The sequence below is a fragment of the Cygnus atratus genome, chromosome 4 (genome assembly GCF_013377495.2).
Source record: "Cygnus atratus isolate AKBS03 ecotype Queensland, Australia chromosome 4, CAtr_DNAZoo_HiC_assembly, whole genome shotgun sequence".
Taxonomy (NCBI): domain Eukaryota; kingdom Metazoa; phylum Chordata; class Aves; order Anseriformes; family Anatidae; genus Cygnus; species Cygnus atratus.
In genome coordinates, this window is record NC_066365.1 from 50,725,786 (window position 1) to 50,738,953 (window position 13,168).

The following is a 13,168-nucleotide window of genomic DNA, read 5'->3' on the forward strand; positions in this document are numbered from 1 at the left end:
ATTTATGAACACACTGTAATTTACAATACTTTATGTGTATGGCCAAGCCATGGGGTTTACCTTTATCCTTAAATATGACCATTCAGGCACTTTGTGAACAATTCATTAAGTATGTCTCCATGGCAAACTGCAGACAAGCACGAACTTACTCTGCTCACGCTCCAAGTGTATTAAAAACTTAGTGATCAAGGCTAGCATGATGACATTAGTAAAATATATATACTAGTACAGTCAGAGCCATGTTAACCATGTTTATTAAGCTTCCACCAGGTTCTGAGTGGAGGCAGTTACTTCTGCTTGTAATATATGTTGTGAGCATTTCCTTCTTGACCTATGCTAGATTTTTATAACATTTTTGAAATCCTAACTGTCAGTGTGGTCCAGGCTTTATGCTTCATACTTAGTATAGCTGTGAATCAGATTGGAGAGAAATGGAAATGTCAGAAATCATCAACCCACACCCTCCTTCTCCTCCCACTACTAATCCTTTAAGAAACGCTACACCGAAGCTAAAGTGCAGGTATAGTTAGATAATTATTACTCCCTTAAGCCTGTCAAACATTTTCAACTATGTGTATTTCCTTTACACAGCCTACTCAGTAGAATGCTTTTCTTTATTTGTGGAAGCATTTGGGTAGAAGGAACAAGAAGATTGGAATACTTTCTTTTTAGATCATTCTTATGGAAAATTCTGTGTGTATGCAAAAACATAGCAGTTTTTGAGTAAGTGCCAAATATTAATTGAAAACTTTTTTTTTTTTAACTTTTTTGTTAAAAAAATAAATGTAAGGAATGATTTTCTTCAGTGGCAACTGAAAACACTGGATAACTGAAAATCTTCTCATGAGATGGGAAACCAGAAGATGTTTTAATCCACTTGATAAATCTTAGAATCTTGTTTACTTGCAAATGGAAACAACTGTGCACCTGAGAGATAGAATTAATGCATCACTATCTAAGTAGAAATCACTAAGTAGAATTCAGAACATGTGTAACCGCTATCCACTCCCAAAATCAGCAGGTATATAAAAAAGCTTATTGTAATTTACTAATACATAATGGCTAAGTAGTAGGAATGATCAGTTTATAGGCATAGCACAACTGATCATTAATAGAAATTATACATTTGGTAGTTTTTTATCCAGCTGTGTTGTTTGTTTGTGTGCTTCTTTTGGACTCACTTTTACATTTTATTTAGATTGTAATCCATTGACACACCATCAATGTGGAGATGGGAGATGTATAACAGCTGATTGGGTATGTGATGGTGACCATGACTGTATAGACAAATCAGATGAAATCAATTGCTGTAAGTTCCCTTAATCTCTAAATGTTTTTTTTTTCTTTCTTTAAGAATCAAAACCAAAATTTAAGATAAGAAGTACACATACATACTGCTTGTAAAGCAAAATCATAAGCTCATTTGATTTCAGAAGTTTGCAATTAGCAGATGTTCCTTGTGGTTGTAGCAAATTAAATGTTTGTTGTCATTGTTGAGAAGTACCAATGTTGGTCTGTGTTTCAGTCTTTTGTTAATAACAGATTAGCTTTCTGTTAATTGTAGTGTTTCTGTTAAAGTGTGATGAATGAATGTATATACCCTCTTAAACTGTAGGCATTTGGAGTTTGTGACAGCTTTCTGATGCGTTTGTATGCTACTTATCACACCTTGTTAGGGTTTGGACTTCTGTCTGTTTCAACAGTGATGATGTATACCTGCACAAGAACTACACTAGAATAATGGTTGAAATTGCAGAATCTATCATGCAGCTTTGATTCTAGTATCTTGCTGCCTTTTAGTGCCTGATCTTGCAACTGCTATCCTACAATTCCCCCTGAAATTTAAGAACGTAATCTAAATAAGGGAATGTAAACATGTGGGCAAAGAAAAGGTGACAGAATTTTTATGAGTGTAACTTTTTTCTTTTCCTTGAAAACAGCTGAACCTTCATCTCAGCCTGCTACTAATACCTGACATATACAGTTTCAGTCCTTGCAGTTAAAGATCAGCACAGCTGTAGGCTATTGAATGCATATTTAACATATAATGAAGAATGTCTTGTGACCTTCAGTAGTAAGCAGTGTTATCAGCTTCTCCTAAAATAACTTCATTATGATGTTCAAAAATAACTGAGACCTTTATTAACCAACATTGATGAAGATATCATTTTTTCCCCAGCTTGTCATAGTCAGGGTCTGGTAGAGTGCAAAAATGGACAATGCATTCCTAGTGCATTCCAGTGTGATGGAGATAATGACTGTAAAGATGGAAGTGATGAAGAAAACTGCAGTGAAAGTAAGAAAATTTTGCATTTTACTCTTCTTACAGAACTTACCATTGACTGCTTTATTCTGAAGTGCCTTTAGCTAAAACTGTTTGTCAAATAGACGTGCCTTGCTTTTCAAATAACACTTGCTAAGGCTGGCGGGTCTTTGCATTCACAAAGGAAATTGTAAAGTGAGTTTTATTAGTCCTTAAAAAAAAGTTGGAGAAATGGAGGTGATATTTACCATAGTATTGGGTTATCTGACTGATCAGCTGTTACTTGAAATAAATAAATACATACTTACATTGTCTACAGTGGTTAGAGACTGCTGTTATAGGAATTGGTGTCATCTGAGGAGAAATTTTCTCAAGAAAATGCTATTTGCATAAGAACTTGTGAGTCATAGAAAAGAGGTTTTTGTAAGTTAACTGATTATTTAGTGTGACTGAAAGAAAGCATGTGAGAATGTAAGTTTTCACAGCTACTTACTAGTTGTCTTACGATGGATTGTGTGTGGGGAAAAAAAAGGAAACCAAGAAATTTCATGAACCCCAGACCATGTTTTTCCAAATACGTTTGTCCTGAAATAGACTTGATTGTCATGTTTTCAACATTTGAAGGTATTTTTCATATATAATTCTTTTGCTTCTGGTGAAGGACAGGTTCAGATCGCAGCCTTTCAGTGAGAGAATTTTTCAAGTATTTCTATAATGACTGCTATTTTTAAGAAACATAAAGGAATTCAGTTCATTTAGAAAACTCTAGTGCTGTCAGACACAGTGGTTATAGGACAATGTATTCAAAAGATACATACATGGTGTGATTACATAAGCTTCCTTTCCTTAGGAAAGTTTTTTGGATCTTCTTACTCCAGTTTAAACATCTGCATTCCAAAAGAAGTTGAAACACATAAATTACCATCATTCTTCTCTGCAATTAATGAAGTTGTTGAAAAAAAGTCTTTCAGGGAATTTCTTTCAGAACTGACTGTCACAATCTAAAAACTGAGGATGAAGTTTTGTCTTTATTTCTGACCACCTAATCTCACAAACTGCTTGGAATAATTTTCCTTCCTTCCTGAGGCCCATCCACAGTTTTATTCTATGAATTCTATGACCCTCTGTTTCTCTTGGCTGATAATGAAGTGTTCATTTTTAATGTGAAAGAAATGAGGAAGGAGAATGAGATAAATTGGAAAGTAAAAAACTATTCAGAGCATTCTAGAAGCAGCCATTTCATTTTAAAAATTCATGCAATGTAAGATTCTTAAATTTATTTATCCCTATTAAAAGAGAATTTCATTGGCACTGTGATGCATGAGCTGGGGTAGAAATCAGTATTGCGTTTCTCACTGCTTTTTGTCTCTATGAATACTGAAGAAATAGTTTTAAAAAATCTTTTTTTTTTTTTTTTTTTGGGGTGGGGATATAATGAACAGATGCAAATTGAAGGATACTAAATGCAGAGGAGTAGGAAGGGGTGATAATTATGTTGACAATGATCTCACTATATACTAAAGGAATTTTCCAGTTAGCATTAAACTGCAAAACACTTAGCATTAAACTGCAAAACTTTTTAACACAAAAATTTGGCTTGTTTTCTATTATCATTCCTCAAAATGCAAAAACCCCTTTCTAATATTTTGCAATATTCCATAAGCAGAAATCTTCCTTTCAGCAACTGTATCCTGTTTGTTCCAAAATTACCTGAGAATATGTAGACAGAATTTGGACTTCATTTTGGTTATGCCTCTTTAGTTCCTTGCACAGTTCTTGAAAAGGAAGACAGAATTCCAGCTTGTAACTTTCTTTTGTATTTCTTGTGTATATGTGTAGCTGATTTCAACAACTACAGAAAATGTCATAGGACATACACTAAGTACAAAGACTTCTCTGCTCTGCAAGGTAAAATATTTGAATATGCTTAGCAGAGGCAGCAAAGTTAGGGCTAAAGTAATCTGAGACAGGGTAGAGTGTGGTTATAGAAGTTCAGTATTGTCTATGTTAGGATCAGAATAATCTACAGGGAGTTTTAAGGAGTTGCGAAGCTCTTCCACTGCAGGATAAGAAAGAGATGGAGCAAAATTGAAAAAAGAATTTTAATGTGAAGACTCGTGATAGCTTTAGAAGTCAAAAAGTTGTTCCTACCTTTCCAGTTTGATTTTGCAATCAAAAGCTCCTGTAAAATAGGATGGTCAAATACTGCAACAAAAGAAAATATCTGCATTGCTTCAATAGATACCATGTATGAAGGGAAGTAAACACACATAATTAGGAAAAATATGGCTACATCTTCATTAGTTCTTTGGAACAAGGTCCTGGTTTCTTCAGCATCTTTTGTATGCCCAATATAAGGATGTCATGACTGACTGATCAATGTTCGTGGACAGTACTGCAATAAAAATAAATTAAATATTAAAAATAAAATAAATAATTTCAATAAATAATTTAAAATAAATAATTTCAAATAGGATGAGATGATAAAATACAAACTATTCAGTCTCTGTGTACAGGAATAATAAATTAAATTACTAATTTTGCAAAAGTCGTGTGAAAGAGAGAATTTAACTGTTTGGAAGGAAGTTAGTACCACTATGAAAAAGACAAAAGGCCAGAGGTTTGTCAAAGAAACTAGCCATCCGGGTAATCTGTTCATAAACTTTCTGATGAAGTGCTGTTTTTGGTTATTCTAACATCCATCTTCAAGATCATAGAGTTTGGGGAGGGTGCGTGTGTGTTGTTTTTTGTTTTTTCACTAACCAAAGATGGGCAATAAAGCTTCAGCTCTGACAAACGTTTAGGATAGTTTTTATTGTCCACCAAAACAATCCTGAAATGAGAAGCAGATCAGCTGTATGGCACTGGAGGATAATTCCCAGAGGATATTCTCTTTTAACTAGGATCTATTGTTCCCTTTGAAATCCAATTTCTGTGACTTTTCATACTCTGCCACAGGCAAGATCATGGTAGATGGCTTTCAGAGATCCATAGTTCTTCAGGGTTTGGGAATATAAATTCTCATATTAAGCAGAGGGGCAAAGAAGTGACATCTGGACATTTCTGCACACTTTTCTTCCTTACAACACTTCTTTACTGTACTAGAAATGCTGTAGGGTACTTATTCAATTATGTAAAGGAAATAACAAGTTGTTATGAGTCTCTCTGTATTTTCTCATCACCACAGTCATTTTTATTAGTCTGGTACATCAGAATAGTAAATTTCTATTTTCCTCAGGTCAAACCCTCTGTCAGGAGGGAGACCAGAGATGTACTTCCTGTCCTGATACCTGTGGAACTTCTCTCTGTGAAATGAGAAACAGCCAGATAAACTGCAGTAAGTAGGTCACATGCTTCATACTGTCACTCTTCTAGGGTGTTTTAGAGTGCAATGAAGATGCAGGGTAGGACGCAGTAAGTAATACTTTCATTTACTATTTAATGCCATATGTATAATGGTTAACTGTTTAAAAGGGCAAGGCATCATGCGTAAATCTCGATTATAGGTGTACTAAGAGATAATATTTGACATTGAGATATTTTTGCCTTCTGTGAATTTTTGATATGTTCTTAATGAATGTTTACATTTACACTTTTTGTTAATATTAAATCAAGTTCATGGTTTACATAAAGTAAACAACAAAGTGTAAGTGTAAGCTAATGATTTATTTTAAAAAATACAAGAAAGCATGACACTGTGTTTAGTGGTCTGGAGAAGTTTCATCCCTTTTCCCAGGGAAGAATTCTGATATTCAATCTGGCTAAACTAGTTATTCTTCTGACCAATATGTATTGTAGGGGATCAGGATCTTCCATGCTGTGTATCATCTTCCTTTCTATGTCCTGTGCTATACCACTCTATGCAAACCCACTGTACCCACTGTGCACTTACTTCTGAGCGTGCAATGCAGCACTATGAACAGATACTCAAGAGAAGTCAATTTTACTTGGTTTTGAAACTGGGGCAGAACTGTATTCAGAATGATTTATGAATTAAAACTTGGTGATATATTAATAGAGTCAGCAGTTCAAGATACCTCACCACATGGGCAGAGCAAGCTTGCCTTTGCTTATATGTGAATGGGTAGACATATCCTATAATTATTTTGTTGACCTGAGCAATACCTACTGGAAGGTTTGTTTTGGTACTACTAGATTGTTTGGATAATACTACCATGTTGCTGTATTACATTAGGTAGAATCCTAGAGTAGATTAGTTTGGAATGGACATGTGGAGGTCAACTTGTCAAAACTCCTGATCAAAGCAGTGCCAACTAGATAATATTGCCCAGGACATGTGCTGTTGAATTTTGAGCATCTCCAAAGACAGAGATTCCACAGTCTTCCCGATCAACCTTTTAGAGCATTAGGCCTCCCTCATGGTAAAAACCTCTTTTCCTTACGTTAAACTGGAATTTGATGGGTTCCAACTTGTGCCTTTCACCTCTCATCTCACCTGTCTACTTCTAATAGTCTGGCTCCATCTTCTTTGCACCATCCCATTAGGTAATTGTTAACAGCAATGAGATCTCCCTTTAGCCTTCTCTTTTTATGGCTGAACAAACCCTGTTTTCATAGCCTCTGCCTGTATATCATATGTTCAAGTCCCCCAGCCTTCTCAGTGGCCCTCCACTGACCTTATTCCAGTATGTCAATCTCTTTTTATGAATCAGGGAGCCAAAAAACACAGTTCTCCAGGTATGCTCTCCCCAGTGCTGAATAAAAGGGAATCACAGTCATATATCTTATCATAGACAGCAATCAGGATTATCAGGCATGATTTTCCCATTAGAAATTCATGCTGGTTGTTCCAAGCCACCTTTATTTCTTCATGTGCAGATGTCTTCTGGAAGGGTTTTGTTCCATAATCTTTCTGGAGACTGAAGTTAGCCTGAGTGGACTGTAGTTCCGTGGATCCTTTACTTACCATTGTTAAAGATGGATATTATGTTTGCCTTCTTTCAGTAATGAGATTCCATGACCTTTCTAAGATGATAAAAAGCAGCCTTCCAATGAGGTTAGAGAGTGAAAACATAGACAGAAAAGATATTGAGTACCTTAGCCGTGGCCCTGGTCACTAGGTCCCCTGCCCCACTGAGCAGCAGACCAATATTTTTCCTACCTATCCTTTTGCTGTCAGTGTACTTACAAGAGCTCTTCTTGCTCAGTAGTTTCATTGCTCTGGCTGAGCTCCAAACTCCATCCTTGTATGCCTTGGAAATGTCTCTCCATTCCTCTTCAATTCTTTATTGCCTTTTCTGTTTTTTTTTTTTTTTTGTTTTTGATATCATTCAGGAGATCGATGTTCAGCTATGCTGGCTTTTTCTGCCCCACTTGCTTCACATTGGAATGGGCTCTTGTGTTCTGAGGAGGCCCTCCTTTAAGATTAAACCACTGTCCTTCAAGCAGATATCAGTATAGCTGAAACTCCCCACAAGTTCCAGGGACTGCAATATCATGAAGCATCTTCCAGCTACCTAAGGATGATTTCATCTACCTTCTCCCGTTTTTGCTAAGGTGGTCTGCAGCAAGTGCCTACTATCGACATCACTTGTGTTGCTCTTGTGTTGCTCTGTGCTCTGATCCATATCCTTAACCAAGTCATCCAAGTGAGACGGAACCTTCCAAAGTGACTGAGATAGATATATTTATTTATTTATCTTGCCTGTTTTCCTTCAACAAATATTTAGAAAGGGTTATGAAATGGGAAGGGAGGTATCCATATACGACAAAACTAATAACAACCCACTTCATTTTTTATTTTTTTTTTAAACAAACTTTTAATAAAAGGTTAATCATTTAATTTTTCTTGCTTGGAATCTCAGATATCTTCATTGAATTGTTGCAGTCATTTTCTCCTCTGTGTCTTGCAATTCATGGATATATTATCTCCCACTAGAAATTGTCCCCCTTGTGGTGAAAAGGAAGCAATTTATCCTGGGACACGTACACTAGTTAAGGAGAAATCAAATATATTTAGCGGAAATATGTCCTCATCATGTTGTGAGCAGCGGTCTGTAATTCTCAGCAAGAGTAATGCATAATCTGAATTAGACTGCTAGATCATCTCTCTTTTTCCCTTTTCAGTCCAGTAAATATGTAATTGTTTATACGAAATAGAATGGCAAGAGAATTTGGGAGAGATTTTTCTTGTACAACATCTGGAAGTACTATTGTCTTTTTTCATGTTACTTTTGCTGTAAGACCAGAGTTACTTCATCTTCAGTAAGAGATGAGAATTCTTATGGAAAATCTCAGTTTTGACAAAGCAGCATCTTCTGGCCCAGATAAGTATTTTCCTGGAAAATTCCTGGGTAGGCATAGGACACATTTCTCATGTTATACATGTTGAATATAATGGATGTTGTCCATATGTGATAATTTCTAATCAGTTTAGGCTGGCTTTGTAATGCAGTTAGAACATATTTAGGATAACAGAACAAATATCTGAAGGTGTGTGTGTGTGTAAAGACAACAGATCCGGACTCTTTCCAGTGGTATCCAGTGACAGGACAAGAGGCAATGGGCACAAACTGAAACACAGGAAGTTCTGTCCAAACATCAAGAAAATCTTTCTGGCTGTGTGGGCAACTGGAACAAGTTGCCTTCCCTTCACAGGGAGGTTGTGCAATCTTCATCCTTGGAGATATTCAAAAGCCACCTGGACATGGTCCTGCCAAAAAACAGTTTTAGGTGGACCTGCTTGAGCTGGGTTTTGGCCCAGATGGCCTCCAGAGGTCCCTTCCAACCTCAACCATTATGTGATTCAGCAAAATATCCCACTAAATTCTGTCTAAACTGTAGCTGGGAGATCTCAGAGTTGCTGTGGATAGACAATACACCCTCATATCTTGTATAATCTATGATGCTACTGTTTGGAACTAATTCCTGTATAGCAGGTGGAGCAGGATAGGGCAATAATAAAAATATGGAGATATTAAAAACGGGCATACCTTGGTTAGTTGGGGTAACATGCAATGGATTCTATCCCTCGTTTCCCACCGACTAAATTGTGCTTATATATACTATACATGGAGCAGCAATATCTCTGGAACCGTAAGGATAGATATCAGAAGGAAAGACTGATATTTGGGTTACTTAAATTCAGTCAGATGTTCACCTGTAGTATATGTTCTGTTTGTTACACTGGTTGGTGATGTGGGAGATTGGGTGTAAGATTCAAGGTAGTTCTTTTCAAACCTATAATTACACTTGCAAATAATGTGATAGAAGCTTTCTAAACACAGTGTGAAAATTGTAATGATATTGAGAACATATAAAGACCTATCCTACTAGATTTTTTTCTAGAATTCACCTTAACCGTTATAAATGTGAGGCATAAAAAAAGAGAGAAACATATTTGTATATTTCTCCCCTTTAGTCTTGAATAATATTGTGTTATAAAAGCACCTAGAGCATTGCATGTAGTTTCGTGTTCATTTACTTGGGTTTTATCATGGACAAACTGGTGAACATGTAATACTAATTATGTACACATCAAGAAAAGATGTTTATTGGGGAAAAATCAAAACACAAAAAGGAACTGATCTGAGTAGTGCTGGGTCACTTCTGGCTCAGGATATTCTATGATACTGTGAAATTCATCATGAAGAAAAGGAAATGGGTGCTGTATGAGTAGAACTGTTGAAGAATTATGTCTTTGAACAATCTCATTCATTCCAAAGCTGAGACTAAGTGGTTTGAGACAACAGAAATAGTTCAGTATTGGCAGTATGCAAGAATTTAGCAGAGGGGAAGAGCTGTATCCAAAATGAGCATCATGTTCCTCACATTAGAGAGGTAAATACTGAAAGAGATTATAATAGTGAATGTCAGTCCAAGAAGTACTGGCCAATTCTGCTGATCAGCTGAACGACTGACTGTTGGATCTTCTTTCAACTTCCTCTCAAAGACCCAGCTAATCGGATCACACACTGTGCTGGCAACTGATATTAGCAGCTGTCTGGTGGAGAATATTAATCATGTTAAGATGCATTTGCTTCCAGAGTAGGCAAATATATACAGTCTTTTGATAACAAATGTCTTTTTGAATAGTATACTTTTTTCAAGGAAACTTGAAAGTAAGTAAAATTAAATAATCCAAAATTAAAAGTAAGTAAAATTAAATTTCATTTAGAAAAGTGGAGTAAATAAAATGTCATATTAGTCTCAGTACTAAATTGAATTTCAATCTAAATTGAAGATAAATTCTGTACATTGTTTTCTATAGTGATAGAAAATGGAAAAATATTTCTGACTGCAGATTTGGGAAAAATATAATTTTTTAAATTTTATTTATTTATTTATTTTTGTGAAAGGTCAGTGTGAACCAATTACTCTGGAACTCTGTATGAACTTGCCTTACAACTACACTAGTTACCCAAACTACCTGGGCCACAGGACTCAGAAGGAAGCCTCTGTCAGCTGGGAGTCTTCTCTCTTCCCAGCCTTGGTTCAGACCAACTGCTACAAGTACTTAATGTTTTTTGCCTGTACAATCTTAGTACCAAAATGTGACCCCAATACAAATCAGCGGATCCCACCTTGCAGGTACTATATGATACTTAATTTAATTCTTAACTGACTTTGTCTATCATATTCATCTTTCTCAATTTTCTGCCTTCACTGAAAATGCCAGAAATTTTGTTTTGAAATTTCATATCAAGAGGTAGAGAATCATATTTTATGAGTGTTAAATGCCATTTATTATGTGTGTCTAGTTTCTCAAAACAAAGAGAGGAACATCAGTTCTATTAATTTTCAAAATGCATAGATGTGGTACTTATATGAAGCATTTTCCATTGTTTTTTTGATTAGAATTGCAACACTATAAAGGGTGTTTAAACATAGGATCAATTAATTTGAATTGGAACATGAGCATTTGTAATAGTTCTTTGCACTTATATATCATTTATCTATGCAAAGCCATAGCCAAATAATATTAACAAAATCTCAGATTTTGATGCAAAATTACCTTTCTAAATTAGAGGAGTGTCATAAAGTATGTGTTGCAGTTTTGCCAGATCATTCTTTATTGTAATCTGACAAGCAGAAAGCATAAAATACTTTAACTTTTCTACTATCTTCATCAATTAACATCACCATACTTCTATGCCCATGGTTATGCCCATGTTTGCTCAAAAGAGATGTATTCTGTAAATATTGTGGCTTTGGCAGCAGCTGTTGTGGAAGATTAGGAGAGCTAATAAACTTGATTAGCAGGCAGAGCTCTTTGACCTATTGCCAGCTAGACCCTTCTCATGCTGTGTTTCTCTCTCTTTTCTTGGGTCTGCCCTGCCCTGAAAGTATTGTGCAATTAACCCCTACTTCATTGAAAGAAAACTGCATTAAAAGAAAACTGCATTGAAAATTGCAATACATGTTCTAAGGTTACCTACCGTGTAGCATTGGTTGACAAATAGATAACTTTTCCTAGTCCAGTGATATTAGTGCAAACTGAAGTTGAGTCACAAGGAAATCTATTAATATATTGCTTAATTCTCCCATAGGGACGTACTAGGGAAGTTAGAATATCACATATAAGATAGTGGGAAGTTAGAGTGCAAGCTCTGTTTTGGATTTGCTTGTTTGAAAACCAAGTCTATATTTTTATTATTATTCTTTTTAAGAAAGCAGTATAACATATAAAACAATGGTCTTTCTTTAATGTAAAGGGACAAAAATTAACTTGCAGGCTTCAGCAGCTAGTTACATATCTAGCTAACAAATTTTAGGAAGTATCACAATACAGCTAAACTACAAGAACAGTCTTCAACTTTAAGGAATTGAACAGAAACATGAAGAGGAACTCATAGAAACCATAGAAAATTTAGTCTGAAGTACCTCTCTGGAAGTCCCCACTTCCGGTTTTACTCAGGACTAATATCACATTTAGATCATATTGAATATACAACATAAATTTTTAAATTCTAGGATTCAAAGCTTTACTTTTATAACTGTTTATATGTTTTGCTCCTATGTTAGGTCACGAGTTGAGAGTGACTTTATGAGGAAGGGATACCTTGTAGAGGCCCTACTGAGATCTGTAGCACTTTACGTGCTCCTCAGTGGTATAAAAGAAGTGATAAAATAATATAAGGAAGTATAATTATTTTGATTTACAATTATGTTTTAGGAATACTTTCAGACACAAATAATGTAAAAGTATAAAAATATTTTAGAAATGAAAACAAATAGACTCATAATACTAATAGACTCTGAGGTAACTGGTAAATGTAGGGCAGAAAAAAATATTCAATATATCAATATAAATATGCATCTACTTAACTACAGGTTGAAGATCCTAGAAGGCAAAATGTTATATTCTGAGTACAGAAACTGTATTCTGAGAATCTGCTGCTGCCGTTGCAAAACAACTGCCCTCTTGTTCAAGGATAGCTGTAGTTAATTGAGTTGAACTGGATGTACTTGTATTTTCTGTAAATATGAAATGGAGCTCAGCTAATGCAGTTTTTCTGCACTAAGCTTTTGAAGTGAAAATGCACTTTCCAACCAGGAATTGAAAATTTGTGTTATAATTCTACATCCATTATAAAAATATTCCTTACAGAGATGTATTAGATTACTATTATTTTTTCAATACTGGCACACTGTCCTTTTCATTCTAGGAGGTGTTACTCAATGATTTTAATTCTACTTCCCCTGTATAAAACATCTGTCCCTGTTTTGTAAAGCTTCTCATTGTCTTTGTGTTATTAGTTTGACTGTCATGCTTTCTTTTCATTAGCTATGAAGGTCTTCCAAGTTTATTGTAAGTAAGGAGCACAGATGAAGAGATTTTTTGAAAGAACTGAACTTGCTGTTATTAAATTGATCTATCAAGCATGTTTTCAAATTCTGAGCAGTGTTCTTCATCTCTTAGAAGGCACTGGTAATATTAGTCCA

At 35.3% G+C, this 13,168-nt stretch overlaps 1 protein-coding gene across 1 annotated transcript in view; it reads left to right on the top strand.

Annotated features, from left to right (window-relative positions):
- CORIN (corin, serine peptidase) overlaps nt 1-13,168 on the top strand; it is a 132,892-nt gene that overhangs the window by 82,283 nt on the left and 37,441 nt on the right. The window contains exons 8-11 of the mRNA XM_035550654.1: nt 1,199-1,309; nt 2,180-2,296; nt 5,502-5,600; nt 10,582-10,813. Of these exons, the coding sequence (XP_035406547.1) occupies nt 1,199-1,309; nt 2,180-2,296; nt 5,502-5,600; nt 10,582-10,813 (559 nt within the window). The remainder of the gene's footprint in view (nt 1-1,198; nt 1,310-2,179; nt 2,297-5,501; nt 5,601-10,581; nt 10,814-13,168) is intronic.